At 48.8% G+C, this 16,789-nt stretch overlaps 1 protein-coding gene across 2 annotated transcripts in view; it reads left to right on the forward strand.

Moving 5' to 3' along the window:
- The window catches only part of TOM1L1 (target of myb1 like 1 membrane trafficking protein), a 1,067,055-nt gene that overhangs the window by 481,291 nt on the left and 568,975 nt on the right, over positions 1-16,789 (forward strand). Inside the window, exon 6 of one of the 2 annotated variants that reach the window (XM_069654924.1) lies at positions 8,470-8,574. The exons of the other annotated variant lie outside the window; for it this stretch is intronic. Coding sequence (XP_069511025.1) covers positions 8,470-8,574 — 105 coding nt within the window. The remainder of the gene's footprint in view (positions 1-8,469; positions 8,575-16,789) is intronic. 2 annotated transcript variants of the gene reach the window in all.

Raw genomic sequence — 16,789 nt, forward strand, 5'->3', positions numbered from 1 at the left:
GTACTACATTTATTGACATCAACTCTGCCCCAAATCACAAGACATTCCAGACACGGCTCCTCCCATATCTCCTTCCAGCTCCAGGTACCCTGGGATGACATGACCAGGACACCGCTCTCGAGTCTGAAGTTTTGAGGATTTGTTTGCAAGGTGTTGTGTCTAGGTGTAATTCATATCGGGTGTCTGCCACGATGTGAAGGTAGTTGTGCTCTAACTCTTTGCCTGGCTCTTTAGCATTTCAGATCCTTGTGCCCTATTCTCATAAATGGTGACTGGGACCTTGGGTTCTCTCCTGTGGGAATGGGAAAGGGGATATTTTTCTGTAGCGGAACTACCAGAACTGCAGCTCCACACTAAGACCTGTGTTCACTTCTGTTCATTGTGTACTAGGCCATAACATCAAAAAAGGCAACACTTCTGCCAAGTTATTACACCACCCTTGCTTCTACTACACTACCTTGTTGACTCCATCTTCTGCTTAATACAATCCTTCCCGCACATTATGCTATCCTACGTCACTACAGTACATCCACTAATCACTGGGCCTATAATACTGCCCTATCTATGGCCTCTGCAACCACAACATGAATACATCTGTTTCTATTTCTGTGTCGTTATATGTGAGTATCTACTATGTACCAGACCTAACTATGACAATGGATGCTCTGTCCTTGGCACAACCTTTATTCTGCTCCCATCATGTGGCACTCTAATACTTTTACCTCAACCTAAAAGTTTTTGCCTTGCTGGGACTCTGTACGTGCATCCCAACACCACCATATTAGAACGAAAGTTTGAGTGGCCGGGTTAGAATCAAACCTGTGATCCGCAGGTTACAGTGATAATGGTTCGCGTTCTCAAAAGCCTCTGATAGACATGTTCAAATAATTAATAAAATCTAATAGACAAGTTGCCGTGCTCGACATTTCAACATGTTTGACGTGCCCCTGGCCAAATGTGTCCTTCCCCAGGTTGGCAAAGCAGGAAAGCAGGAATGACTCTAATTCTCTTAGAACAGAGATGTTTTATTTGGGGGGGAAATGCAGCTTTGTGAGACATAGTGCAGAGGACTGCTGAAAAAGGCAATGCACCCTTATTGACAGAATAGAGGGAGCTGACTGATTTGTTGTGTGCCTCATACCTTGGGCCCACCCTGTGTATTGCACTGCCAAATGAGCATTGTACTTTAGGACAAGGATTTCTTTTACCATAAAAATGAATAATCTCACTCGTCACATTAAAATTCAAATCAGATGAGATTGCCCCCTCCATTGTATGCTTCAGGAAGGATGTGAAGACTGTACTCTTCAAATAACAACATACCAACAGCTGATTGCCCAATCAGTCCTACTTCTTCCTTACCGGAGCTTCTCCCTCCCCTGTTCCCTCTACCATTTCCACCTTGTTCTGCTACCTCTGCACCCTACATTAAACCTCCTGTGGGAACCCCCTATGCACAGTGGTCTGTTTCTCCCTATCTAGATTTGCGCTTTATAATATTGATTTATTTGGTAGGAAGGCTTGACACCTTACCGGGAAGGCAAGATAAATCTCCTCCAAGGGTAACTTAAGAGCCGGGAGATACAAAGGGACCTATTCAACACAATAAGGAAGTTGCACCAGGGAGATAATTACTTGAGACCTTTTCATCTCAGGCAGACAGCAGGTGGAGTATAGTATAGCTAAAGAGGAAACCTGTTCACAGAAGAAGGGTGAGCTATCTATAATCTTCCAGGCACCACTTCCTTCTTGAGACCTGCTTACCTCAACTCACCTCCTGCACATAAGCACTCTGGGAGCTGACACCAGAAGTAATAACCCTTGTTAAAACAGAAAAGCTTGGTCCCTTTTTACAAAACCTCAGAATGGAACAATCCACTTTAGCAAATGGCTATACAATGGGGTAAGACCACAGTTGCTATTGGCCCCTAATTGAATCGTCTGTGTATCATTTTCATGGAACTATCTTCTTGAGCCTTCTTACAAGCTGTCACTGGTAAAGTCTGCCCAAAGTCCCCAGAAATGTAGGTGAAGATTACGCTTTCCCTAACCACTCCATGGATCCACAGATCAAGCATCGAGCAGACTCCATGCACCTGGTGAGGCAAATTAGTTTCCCTATAGCCCACTGGAGGCCAGCAGCACCTGCAATCTGTTCTTTTTCTGCCCAAAAGTGCTTTATCTGTGCATTTGCACACCTCAGCACCGGAGGTGCATCATCTTGTCGCCATTTCCGTCCTGACCACAAAATGGCGGTTTGCAACGCGGCACGGAAACGAGGCTGCCACTAGTTGCTGAGCAACTAGCTTTATCAGTGACCAATCCTCGACGCCGGTAGTCAGAAGCCGGCTCCCGGAAGAAGGCCCGTGGAAAAAGGCCCTGTTCCACCCTGTGAGCCTCATTCTTCTGTTCCCCTGAAGGGTGAGAGGGCTGGAGCCCTTCCCTGACCTCCAAGACCACGACCGACGTGATCCAGCCCATCCGATTAGCACGTGATGCCTGACTCTCACAGATCAAGCATCCAGCAAACTCCATGCACCTGGTGAGGCTAATCTGTTTCCCTCTAGCCCACTGGAGGCCAGCAGCACCTGCAATCTGTTCTTTTTCTGCCCAAAAGTGCTTTATCCGTGCATTTGCACACCTCAGCACCGGAGGTGCACCATCTTGTCCCCATTTCCAGCCTGACCCCAAAATGGTCGTCGCAACGCGGCACGGAAGCGAGGCTGCCACTAGTTGCTGAGCAACTAGCTTTATCAGTGACCAATCCTCGACGCCTGTAGGCAGAAGCCGGCTCCCGGAAGAAGGCCTATGGAAAAAGGCCCTGTTCCACCCTGTGAGCCTCATCCTTCCATTTCCCTTAAGGATGAGAGGGCTGGAGCACTTCCCTAACTTCCAAGACCACGACTGATGTGATCCATCCAATCCGATTAGCACGTGATGCCTGACTCTCACAGTTCAAGCATCCAGCAAACTCCATGCACCTGGTGAGGCTAATCAGTTTCCCTCTAGCACACTTGAAGCCAGCAGCACCTGCAATCTGTTCTTTTTCTGCCCAAAAGTGCTTTATCCGTGCATTTGCACACCTCAGCACCAGAGGTGCACCATCTTGTCCCCATTTCCGGCCTGACCCCAAAATGGTGGTCGCAACGCGGCACGGATATGAGGCTGCCACTAGTTGCTGAGCAACTTGCTTTATCAGTGACCAATCCTCGACGCCAGTAGGTGGAAGCCGGCTCCCAGAAGAAGGCCCGTGGAATAAGGCCCTGTTCCACCCCTGTTCGCCCCGGGCCGCTACGGCTAGGCGACACCACTATACCCGACAGCTGCATCCAGATGTACAAACGCTGCTACAACTGGTTTCTTCAGGCACCAGTCAGGTTTGCTCTCCACCGACACTGTATCATGCATATCTAACCGTATTACCTATCCACCTTTGCTCAACCCTGCGCGTAAAGCACACTGACTACCTCGCGCCCTGATACTGTTGATAAGCGGTGCCCAGCATACTGACACCTAAGAACGCCTGCATTGCCTGCACATTGTGCTACTTACTGCCTGTAAACCCTTAGCCTACAGTATTAGCTCCGCTCTGCAGCACATTCCTCTGAACCCATGTATGATTGTCCAACTCTGATATGCCATCCTCTCTGTAGTTCATGTATGCATTTGCCCTGATTGAAAGCGCCCTGCCACTGTCTAATCTATTGTATGCATTTGCCCTGACTCAAAGCGCCCTGCCGCTACCTTATCTATTGTATGCAATTGCCCTGACTCAAAGCGCCCTGCCGCTGCCTTAACTATTGTATGCATTTGCCCTGATTGAAAGCGTCCTGCCACTGCCTTAACTATTGTATGCATTGCCCTGATTGAAAGCGCCCTGCCGCTGCCTTATCTACTGTATGCATTTACCCTGACTCATAGCACCCTGCCGCTGCCTTATCTGTTGTATGCATTTGCCCTGACTGAAAGCGCCCTGCTGCTGCCTTAACTATTGTATGCATTGCCCTGATTGAAAGCACCCTGCCGCTGCCTTAACTATTGTATGCATTTGCCCTGACTGAAAACGCCCTGCCTCCCACATCTTGCAATATATTGCATTGCTCCTCACGATCAACATTGTGCCTTCCGCACACACCATGCAGCCCACTAGTAAGATCCTCTACACATTTTTTAACCACCACCATCACTGCGCCACCATACTCTGTGCCATCGCAATCTCTCTCACTATAATGGATCTTCCCAAAACATACTCCATCCCCACCAGCCCAGCTTCACAGCACCTTACCACCTTTACTCCCTCCCAACACACCACTTCTCCCTCCTACACCACTATGCAAGAGCCCCAAGGTCCACACACAATTAGCTCACTCCACATACAGAACCCCTCCTCCACTTCCAGCAGAAGCACCAGACTCAGAGCACGAACTTGTACACTAGAACACACATTCCACCCCTTCTCCACCACCTCACGCAATCTTCGCCTAGGCTCTCGATTCACTCACAAATACACTCCACACATCAAACACCCTTTCACTCCCAATCTCACATCCAGACCCAGCCAAACACACCACCTCATCAACACACCCCCACCATCTACACACCCAGCTTCCTCAACACCACCAAAACCACAACCAAACAGCCGCCTCATCTAAATTGTGCCTTCCTCAACGTTAGATCACTCGCTGCTCACGCCCTAGAAATAAATGATCTCCTAACCAATAACAACATTGACCTACTAGCCACTTCCGAAACTTGCCTGCATGAGGCATCCAGCCCTTCCATCACCCTGGTACTGCGAGAATGATACACCATCCTTAGAACAGACAGACCAGCCCGCCTAGGAGGAGGAGTAGCCCTCATATTCAGAGAAACTCTCTCCCTCAGATCCATTAGCCACCCCTGGCAAAGCAACTCTGATATGCTCTCTGTTAAGCTCTCACTGTCCCCCAATTGCAACATCAATATACACACGCTATACCACCCCCCTGGTCTCCCATCAGACTTTCAGGGACACCTCATTCACGTACTCAGCAATAACATCAAAGGATCCACCAGGACTCGCCTTCTCGTAGACTTGAACCTAGGACTTAACGACCCCAAAGACAAGGCTGTTGCCACCCTTGCCAAAGAACTGAATGATCTAGGATTCACACAACAAATCTCCACCCCTACACATAACAAAGGCTGCACCCTCGACTGGGTCGCTGACCATAACTGTCTCACCACCATCACCTCTAACTGAGCTCTACCTTGGACCGACCACAACCTAATTGAATTCACCCTACCCACCACGTCCAGTTCTAAAAAGTCCACACCTGTACCTCCCACACTAGCTAGAAGCTCTAAAAATCTCCTCAGAGAATCTACGCCCATATCTGAACATCCCAGCACTTGCCCACCCCTTCTCAGATGATCCCAACACCTTAGCAAACATCTACAAAGACACTGTATCCAATGCATCAATGCAATAGCGACGTTGGAAAACAAAAAAGGAAAAAAGACTCTTCACTCAAACTCTTGGTTCACGGAGGAATTACAATCCATGCACTCTCATAAGAGAGAGGCTTTAAAAAACTGGCAAATCAACCCTTGGAACAACACAAAGAACTGTTTCAACCTTATCTCCAAACAATACAAAGAGGCCATCTCTAAAGCGAAAGCCAACGCCTTTAACACCCGAATCACTGATGCAAATTCGCAATCCAAAGAAATCTTTGCTATATTTAAGGAACTTACCTCTCCCCCTAACACACCAGATGAGATCATCAAAGATGAAGCCTGGTGTGACAGTATCCAGGCTGTCATGCTGAATACAATCAATCTTCTGCAAACAAAAAATGAAGGACCACCACAATGCACTACTCACTCATTCAGGGTTCAATCAGCTTCAATCCACTCCTTCTCCCAACAAACCTCTCTTCTCCTTTAGTGACATCCCCGAGCTCGAAGTCATTAACATCCTCAAAAACTTAAAACCCTCTACATGCAAAGGAGACATATGCCCCACGAAGCTCATCAAGGACTGCGCCAACAGCCTTGCCCCTCTACTAACAGCCTTCATCAATGCCTCTTTCAGAACTGGCATCATCCCTATGAGCCTCAAAGATGCATGGGTTTGCCCACTTCTCAAAAACCCACACTAGACCTCACCCAACCTAACAACTACCGATCAATAACTACTGTACCCTTCCTCCTCAAGATTTTGGACAAAGCTGCCCATTGCCAAATCCAACAATTTCTTGAAGATAATTCCATTCTCGGAACTAGACAATCCAGTTTCCGCAGAGGACACAGTACTGAAACTGCCTTAGCAGATCTACAAAACCAGATCACACAAATCATGGACACAGGAAAACCAGCCCTCCTACTACTCCTAGATCTCTCGGCTGCGTTCGATCTCGTGGACCATAAGACTCTCACCACACCTCACCCAATCAGCCAACTTCACTAAAGAAGCAGCGCTCTGGGTCACTTCTTTCTTGGAGGGTAGGGAAGGTCTTCTCCAACATTGCCAACACAGCCCCCACCACCATCCACTGTGGAGTCCCACAGGGCTCATGCACTACGCCTATGCTATACAATCTGTTTACGAAGCCCCTCTTCGATAAGCTTGACGCCTTGGGTATCGCATACACCAACTACGCGGATGATATCCAGGTACTCCTGCCACTCTCTGGAGTATACCTCAAAGATCCCGAAGCACTCCACAAAATCTATTCAACCATCCAGGCCTGGATGGCGGCCAACGGCCTCTGCCTCAATAGGGAGAAGACCGAAATGATCATACTAGGTCTAAAAACCATGCTAGCCAAACTAGATAAACCATACTCTAATTTCATCATTGATAATACCGTCATCCCTGTGTCTACCTCTGTAAAGACCCAAGGAGTTCACATAGACTCTACACTATCCATAACGAAGCAGGTCAGCGCCATCTTTTCCGCCTCAGCACACACCACTAAACTCATAAATACAATAAAGCCATACCTTTCCAAACCCAACTGCCTAACTATAGCCAGAGCAACCATCGGTGCCAAACTCGACTATTGTAACGTCCTCCTAGCTGGTACATCCACTAAAAACCTAAACCAACTCCAAATCACTCAGAACAATGAGTTAAGAGCAGCACTCAGCATCCCAAAAAGAGACCACATTACCCATGGCAGAAAAGGAGCCCATTGGCTCCCAGTAAAAGAACGCATCACATTCAAAATCCTCACTCTCACCCACAAATGCCTCACCCGCATTGCACCCTCATATCTCTCAGATACCATAACCAAATCCTCTTCCACACGACCAGTCAGGACACTCTACACCTTCCAAATCGGCACCCCTCACATACACAAAGCGAGAGCTGGAGGGTTAAGCTTCCCCTACATAGTCGCCAAGTCCTGGAACTCTCTACCTGCTGACATCAGAACTGAAAGCTCCCTCCTTGCCCTCCGAAAAAAACTAAAAACCACCCTTTTCATTTAATCCCACTCTAGCACATGCAAGAGTCAATGTAACTGTTACCAAGAAATATTATCTGTAATTATGAAAAATTGTCTGTAACCAGTGATAAGAACTATCGTAACTGTTTTAACCATGAACAATTTCTGTAACTAAGAAAAAGATTTCTGTAACTAGCGCCACAATGCCCCTGGGCTGCTGCGCGCTCAACAAATGCGAATAAATAAAATAAATAAATGGGAACATTTGAAGTGACCTGCTTTTGAAAAGGCCTAGCTGCAGCGGGCACGTGTACCCAGGTCTTTGCCTGCTGAAATGGCACGCCCTGCAAGTCTCTCTGGCAACCTTCCTTTTTGAGAAGTGCAATGGGAAACTTACCTTTCCTCAGAGAACCAGTAGAGGGTCTCACTGCAACCCAAGGACCAAGGCCCTTTCTGCCATTTCGGGCTGAATTGACCCACTCTGAGTTCTCCAAACACATCTGAGCCACTGCAGTAAGTCGCTTTTGACACTCTACACTTCCAACCACTACAAGTGCCTGTGAGCTGCGTCAATTCGAACATCACCTGCCATTTCTTTTATTTTTTCACATACTGCTGTATTTCTGTTTGGATGCTTCCATGCTGACTCAAACCCTCTTGAGATTAGCCTGCCCTTGGCCCAGGCTGCCTATAAGAGGTGAAGAAGTTGTGCAATTAATGTTTTGTCTTGTTTCACCTTTATGATTGAGATCACTCTTGGTGTATTAGAAGTGTGGTCCTAAATTGAAATTATAGAAATCACTACTCATTCCTACTCTCCTACAGAAGAGCTGTCATTTTGTCACAGGAACATGTGAACGTTAGGGCTGAGTTAGACGTCCATTTCATACACATTAAAGGGGGGTGAGAACTGTAGGAAGTCCCATTGTCATTTTAATCATGAAGCTTACAGTCAGTGAATTGGTACAGAAATGTCACATTTTGAAATGTTTATGTACAAGTTATGTGATTGTTACTTTAAATACTGTGCCCTCAGAGCTCGTCCCAGACCTCCAAACAATCAGTGTCCTGTAGTGCATCTGAATCATGCTCAACAAACTCTTCATCTGCGGGTTCAACAATACTGCTGTCTCCAGACCAGGTAGAGTAATGCACTATGCCATATGATGCATGTTAATGTTATCAAAGTATTTCTGTTCTCAAGTGTCCAAGGTCTTCTTAGAAATAACATCGGAAAATTTAGTGGGTGCTTTTGTCCAGATCAGAATGGTCCCCTTTCTTTTGGACACAACAAATTAAATTCTGGTATGTATTCTTATCAGTACTGTTAATTAGGGCTCATATACATATTCTACTGATGCTAGTCTTTACTGCACTGAGATTACCATGCTGGAATTGCATTGCATGTCTTTACTGCAATGCAATAGCAATGTAGATCTCTAGCGTGGCAAAGACAGGAAATGGAACACAATCAGAGAGGACAGGCTATGGAGCTGAGATCATCTTCATTCAGTACTTCTTTAATCTGTGTATATTTTAGCTGCCTTCCACGTGTTATATAAGTTATGTGTATATACACCCCATAATGTACTTGTATTATAATCTGTAAATGGTATTTTTGCTGTATATTGTGTATATTTGAGTAAATGTATTATGTATTTACTGTTACTGTAACCTGTTTTCAAGAGTATGCGCCCGTTTGCCCCTGGGCCTGGTTTGCGCTTTACAAATGAACTAAACTTCAAACTGATACATAATAATGCCTCAAGGCCTCTAACGGTCATTTCTTTCAGCAACAGATCGAGGGTAACACATGGGGGTCGATTCATGGAGCAAACGTGCGCCGAAAATCCCAGCGCAAGCAGGGGCAAGGTGGCGCAAGCGTGAGAAACCCAGCGCACGCGTGCGATTCAAGGAAGACACTACGCGTGTTTCCCGCTGTCTGTGCGCCAAATCCTGCAATGGCGCACGCAGGCACACACGGCGTGTGCTACGCGCACAGCAAAAGCGCACATAGCACGGCGCACACAACCAAAGTGGGCGGAACAGTGGGCGTAACATGCGGAATGGGGAATAACGCGTGAAAAAGAAGGCATAACTGGGGAAGTACTGCAGGGAACTACACGGAACGCCCACACGCACGCAAACAACCCGTATTCATGGATTCCAATACGGGAAACCCACACACGGCAAAAGACGCACACAGGCGTCAACGCGTCTGCCACACGAAGGCAGGCGGAAGCGTCCCCGCGCACAGTATAAAAGTGCGCGCAAACAACAAACACGTATATACAGCTATGATGAATGCCCCATTTGTCGCAGCACTGATCGTGGGACACCACAGGAGGAGGAGAATAGCCAGGGCACGCATTTTCGCACCACGGACAAGCCTTTTTGGGATGCTTGACGACCAGGTCTACGGCAGGTATAGGTTTCCACCCCATATCATCCTAGACCTGGTCAGGGAGTGGGACGATGACCTTACATCCCCCACCCTTTGCTCCCAAGCATTGAGCCCCTTGGAGAAGGTGCTCAATGTCCTGCATTTCTTGGCCACTGGGTCATTTCAGCGGACTACTGCCATAGTGGGGGGGGTCTCACAGGCCACGCAGTCACGCTGCCTACACCAGGTACTGGCAATCATGACAGCACGCCCCTCAGTCCGCAGGCACATACACATGCCCAGAACACCCGCAGAAAGGCAGGCCGTTGTCCTGGATTATTACAGGGTGGAACACTTCCCCAAAGTGCTCGGTGCCATAGATTGCACCCATGTGGCCCTACGTCCACCTAGGGCCACTGAGCACATCTACCGAAACCGCAGGCACTGGCATTCCATCAATGTACAGGTGGTATGCGATGCAAAGGGAATCATCACCTCTGTCTATGCAAACTACTCTGGCTCCACCCATGACAGTTTCATATACAGAATGTCCGCCCTGAGCCGGGCCCTGGAAGCTGGGCAGCATGGCGACACATGGCTCCTAGGTGAGTACAAATGCCCTTGCACATGCATGCATGTCACACACACACACACACACACAAATACACAAACCCCAATAATCACAACCATTTACACCTCCCCAGGGGACAGTGCCTACACTGGTAAGATACAACGCCGGCCATATTGCAACCAGGGCCATAGTGGAGCGCACATTCAGAGTGCTTAAGTCACGTTTCCGCTCCCTTGACCGCTCTGGCGGGCAGCTACTCTATGCACCCCCAGTAGTGTGCAGGATCATTGTGGCAGCATGTGTGCTGCACAATGTTGCAACACGGCAGGGCGTACCGGTGGACATGGTGGTGCCCCCACATCCCCAACCACAGGCGCTGCCCATGGGAGGGGACAGGGCACGTGGCGAGGAAGCCCGGACCCACCTTGTGGCCACATTTTTCACCTAAACTCCCACCCCTGCGGAGTGCACACAGGCCTGGCACATACCAGGTGACAATTGATGATGACAAAGAGACAGTCAACTGTCACAACCATACCACCCTGAGATAGTTGCCATGTAAGTGCCACATTGTCTGCATCCCTAGCTACTTAAACACAAGCTATCCTGTGTGACCAAAAGGCACACATATGACATATGACATGACATGATATGGCATTTGTAACGTGCCTATACACAAGTGTTTCAAGGTGTGACGAGGCAGGGAGGGGGGAACAAGGGAAGACAGACAACGATACTACTAGGCCAGGTGTCATTTAGATTGCGCAAGTGCAGGGGTAGGGGGAAGGGAAAAGTGCAAGGGGAAGGGGAGGGGGGAGTGCAGTACAGGGTAAGTAGAATAAAAAACAAATAAATAGGCCAGCTGGTAGCAACTGCAAAGGTAAGTGCAGACAAGTGCTGGGAAGGGGGGGCTGTAGGGATAATGAGACAGTCCCGCAGTGCAGGGGTTGCCAGGGAGGCAGTGCAAGTGGAGAGTGGCTGGGCCAGGGACCGAGGTCGGTGAGAGTGGCCCAGTTGCAGATCCAATGCAGTTCCAGTGAAGAATTTAGCAAGGGAGAGGGTGAGAGAAAGCAGAAGCAAAGAGGAAGGTCTTGAGGTGCTTACGGAACCGGAGATGTTTCTCCTCAAGTTCCAGTGAGGCAGGAAGGCTGTTCCAGAGGGAGGCCCCTGCCACGGAGAGAGATCTACCCCCAGCTAGTTGCTTTGAGAAGCAGATGACCCTGACATGCAAGGTGTTAATCACACACACCTGCAAAACAGGCCATGACCATCACTGTTATGTCACTCAAACCCTCCCAAACCACAACATGACATGGCAAGCAATAGCCATACACCAACACAGTACCAATAAGGTACACATTGCCATGTCAAAAATGTACAGTGGCATCAGACAATGATGCCTGACATGGAATCAGATGAAATGACTGACCAACAACCTCCCACCCAAAATAAGTAATTCCCAAATGCATTACAAAAGTTGTAGACATAACATAACAATGAATGCCTGTCTACATGCACATTGTGCATTGCAAAATCAACACTGCAGCTTCTGTGTGCTGTGTACAACTCCTGCAACACACTGTTCAGCGCACAGCACAGTGAACAGCTATTGTGTGTGATGCACACCCTGAGCATCACATTTAAGCGACAAACCACATCAAAAAGCAAATTAGGCATGTACAGGATCCATAATTGGTCACAGAACATGTGCTGCAGGGACACAGTGGGCACCAGAAGGCAAACAGAGTGTACACGTGGATATCCAAAGGGTGGTTGTACATGTAGTGCATCATAGTGCAAGTGTGTGGGTCAGTAAGGGCATGCACTCAACATATGCATGGCAATCAAGTGACCATCAGTGTCCTCTACACATCACTTGTGAACATTCACCATGTGTACACCCCAGCATGTCAAACCACAACTATCCCCTCACACCTGAAAGGTAAACACAACACATGAACAGGCATTGATCAGCAGAACACAACATGTACATAGGATACCACAATTACAATGTCAGGGTTCCCATCACACTGCAGGGCAAGGCAACTATCAACAACAAAACACCCCCCCTCCCTCACAAATGACCCACTGAACAACTACACCTGGGTCATGGAGCCTTCAACCCTCAATTTCACCTGGCCACAAGATCACCCTTCCCCTTCGTCACCATCTCCCACCTTGTGTGTAAAAAGGTGCCTGCATCCTCAGAGTCCACCCTCATTTGCAAAATCACAAAATCCAAGCCAGAAAAACGAACCAGAACACCCTCCAGTAGATGACTTGACGTAGCAGTACCTCACAAAGGCCAAGTACTACCACAATGATGTAACAACCAAGGTAGCACAGTAAAACAATGTCACAACAGGATGTGAACCATGTGTGGTACATAACATAGAATGATGCACCATGAACGGATGTGTACTGTCACAGGTCCTGTGTACAGGCGCAGGAGTGGCACGAAACAACCACCCCCACCGTGGCCCGGGGTGCCTGCAAGGTCAAACTCACACAGGCCTCTGAGACCCTGGTGGGGAAGGAGGTTCAGGTATATGCAGTCGGGACAGGTGTTGGCACACTGGATAACTGGAATGAGTGGCAGGAGAGGGGAGGAGGAATGACACATGAAAGTAGGGAATGCACGAAAATGTACTACCGGCATGAACACATACACAATCCGAACAAACTTGGACATCATTGTCATGGCCTTCTGTAGTCCAGGCTTAGGAGTGGCACGAACCAACCACCCCCTCTAGGGTTTTGGCGCCTGCAAGTTTGGGGCTTACACAGGCATCCGCAACCCCAGCGGGGAAAGAGGGTTAGGGAACGTTGCTTGGATAGGTACGGGAAGCAGGAACACCGGGTAGAGGGTACAGGGTTTAAAATTGGATAGGACTCCGGGTGATTAGGGGAAAACAAACATACCAAATTGAATTACACATTCATCCAGCATTAGTGCACCCCCCAGCAAGCCTATGCAGAGCAGTTTGAAAGAAAAACAACAAGACACTTAGCTCTGGTTTTGAGTGCTGGCCTCCTGCCTGCGCACTCTCAGGTCCGGTTGCAGGAGCACTTCAATGCTGCAAAGAGAGCCACAGTTAATAATCTGTCTGTGCCCATAACACAAAAACACACCACCAAATATGCCCCATAACAACAAACTACTCTACAAACAGACAATCTGGTGTAGATGCTTCGTACCCATATGTAACATTACCCCTGTGATGGGTCATACACAGTCAATGCAGTAAGTCAGCCGCCGGTGGGTGCGTGGCAAATGGAACACCAATGTGTCACAATTCACACAACATGCAATGTTCCCTGGGTAAGCAGACAGACCCATATAGCAAGGCATGACAGTTCCACCATGACCAAAACAAAGTAGGCAGTGCATGTTTCAAAATGTACATGGAAATGAAATGCACTGCACCCGAGTATGTCCCTTGCTGTACGTCCCTGTGAGCTGCCCCTTTCCATGTCTCTGAAGGCTACATGGTTGATACAAGTGCCTTAATGGACCTTGGTGTACCGGAGGGTATGTGCCACTGCCCCATGCAGGTGCCCCAGACAACCTTACAATCAACAGCCATCAGTCCACCAACACATCTGAGCTGTATTGTGTGCTTCAACACCAATATTCGTCCAAGCTCACCCTCAGTGCTGTTACTAAGCCTGCATGTGCAACTCGCCTGGTGCAAGTTTTGCTATGTTGTGGCCCCCCTCTGCTGCTCACCTTGCCTGGAGTTCCTTGGAACACGTCAGCAGTTCTAGGATGTAGGTCTGCAATCCCTGGGCCTCTGCTTGTGCACACATGTGCATGTGGGCACCAACAAACGTGTCCAGAATTCAGACGTCCAATGGGCCATGTCTGCTGGCAAAGGTGGTCTGGAGGCTCATCCCCCTGCCGAAAAGGCATGAAACACATAATTAATGCTTTAAAGTCATCTGTGTGTGTCTCTTCAGGCATCTCATTACTGGACCATGTCAGAGACTTACATCAGAAATCACACCATCAGTCCATCTTTCACATCCAAAGTGTGGAACACACTATCTACGGCATGAATTGCAACAAGCACGTGTACAGTAAAGATAAGAAACATACTACACAATGCATAGCAATGAATGTACACATTAATCATGAAACACCCCATCTAGCAAAAGCTGAACAGTGGACAATAACACCGCAATCATCCCCACTAGGGGTGTCAACACAAGTTACACAGCACCAGACATGCCACAGATATGACAGTCCAAAGCCCTTGTGTAATAGGCTGTCACACCAAACCATCCTTGCGAGCCCATGGATAAGGGAGGCAGGAGTGGCATATGTGAGTCAAGGACCCCAAGCAGCAAACACATACACAAGACAAGCCTGAAGGGCCCAGCTGGAACAGACAGTGGATGCCTTCAAAAGCCACAAAGCACCGCACCGTCACATGAAAGCACAATAGACAAGCAATTTTAAACTATATTAACTAATTACACTAACTATGAAAAACCTACATTACCTAATTAAACTAACTATCAAACAGAAACTAAAAGAAAAATAAAAAATGGCCACATACGACCCGGGGGGGAGGCACCCAGGAGGCTGGAGGTACAGAGTGCTGCTCAACACCCACATGCGATGATGCTGAGCCAAAAAAAAAACCTCCATGGGCTCAGCGCCTGCACAGCCCGACCTATGTGGGAGATAGATGGTCGTCTGAGTCTGGCTCATCCTGGAAAGGAGGACGTGGCACAGTAGCCTGGCCACGCCTAGCCGCAGTTTGCCCCTCGTCGGCAGCAAGTCTGCCGGACGGGTGAGCCTGGTTCTGTGTGGCGATGTGACGTAGGTCTGCATGCAGAACCTCACGTGATACACGTGCTTCCTCTTGCAAGGTAGCACGTGTAACACAGAGTTCCTCCTGCAAGGCCTGGCTGGACAACCGCTGCACCTCCCGGCAAGCCTGTAGCTCAGCCGAGATGGTACGCTCAAGCTGTGCAAACCTCTCCTCTGCCCACTGCCTCTGGGACATCATAAGGACACCCAGAGTGGATTTGAGGGAAGCATACTCCTCCCTCAGGGCATCCATGTGCGCCTCTGCGTGAGCAGCAATTGCTTTACGCAGAGACGACATTTCAGCCTGGCGTGCCCTGTCTGAGGCCGCAATGCCCAGCCTGAGCGAGCGGGCCATGGACCGTGCCGCCTGCTCCTGGAGAAGCACCTGCCTAGCAGGGGGGAGCACAGATCGGGCCACACGCTCCATGCTGTCAGCGATGTTCTCCATTGCTGCCCCCTGCCGTTCTGAATTGGCAGTCATGTCTTGCTCCCACTCAGTATACTGTGGTTGCGCGCGGCGACCGCGTTGCTGGGCTTGACCCCTGTGGGACCCAAGGACCGGGTGTCCTGGCTGTGTTGGCACCGCCCGCGGCTGCACGACTACATGCCCCCGACAACGTGATGTCCCAGGCACATCAGTGACTGGTGTGGAGGGTGACCCTGCGTCCGGATCCACCACGGGCGGAGGAACCAAGACTGTCTGATCCCTCAGTGCAGGTGTTGCGGACAGAGGAGTGTCCACATCAGAATCGCTCACCCCTGACACATGGACTTGATGCTCATCCAACTCGACATGGACGTCAGAGTCGTCATCAAGGCTGGACTCATAGGCAGCCAGAGACAAGATGGACTGTAGCACTTGGAGGTTTTCGTGGCCTACCACCCCACGACCCCCACTTGTGCCGGGTTGATGTAGTGGTAACAACCCTGTGTCTGGCATGACAACACCATCCTCCGGCTTCATTGCGTCATCATCTGAAAAATAGAGAGAAAAAAGGTCACTACACATGTCAGAAGCACACAACACACACACACACCGACAACAAACACATCAGGCAGACATGTGACACACAACATATAACCTGGCATGCATGCTGGGTCAACTTTGAATTGCTTCTGTGATCAGACCTGTTGAAAGGTGGCAGTTTCCATGGAAGTGGGTCTATGCAGTGCAGATAATGTGTACGCCACTCACTACCTACATGTACAAGGACTCCATGGTGTGTGTCAGGAAATGTGAAGGCAGTGGAAGGTCAAATTCAGGCATCACGTGCATTGTGCATTCAATGTGTAGCATATCTAGAAGCCAAGCACCCCGCCACACAAGTACAAAAGCAGGGATGCCTAGCATGGTATCAAAAGGCTGACCATAGACCTGTGTATTGACAGGCAGTGTTGACTGGTATCAACAGCTTAATGTGATTCAAGTGACAACACTGCAAATGATGATGGGACAGTAAGCAGGACACATTATGAAAACTCTGGAGGCCGCCCACGTGTGAAGAAGACACTACAACAGTTGGACATAGTCATTGGCCATTAAACAGGCTGAGGCCTGTGAGCCACACAGATTGTCAGACCAT

This window comes from Ambystoma mexicanum, chromosome 3q (assembly GCF_040938575.1).
Source record: "Ambystoma mexicanum isolate Mex_15411 chromosome 3q, UKY_AmexF1_1, whole genome shotgun sequence".
NCBI classification, from domain to species: domain Eukaryota; kingdom Metazoa; phylum Chordata; class Amphibia; order Caudata; family Ambystomatidae; genus Ambystoma; species Ambystoma mexicanum.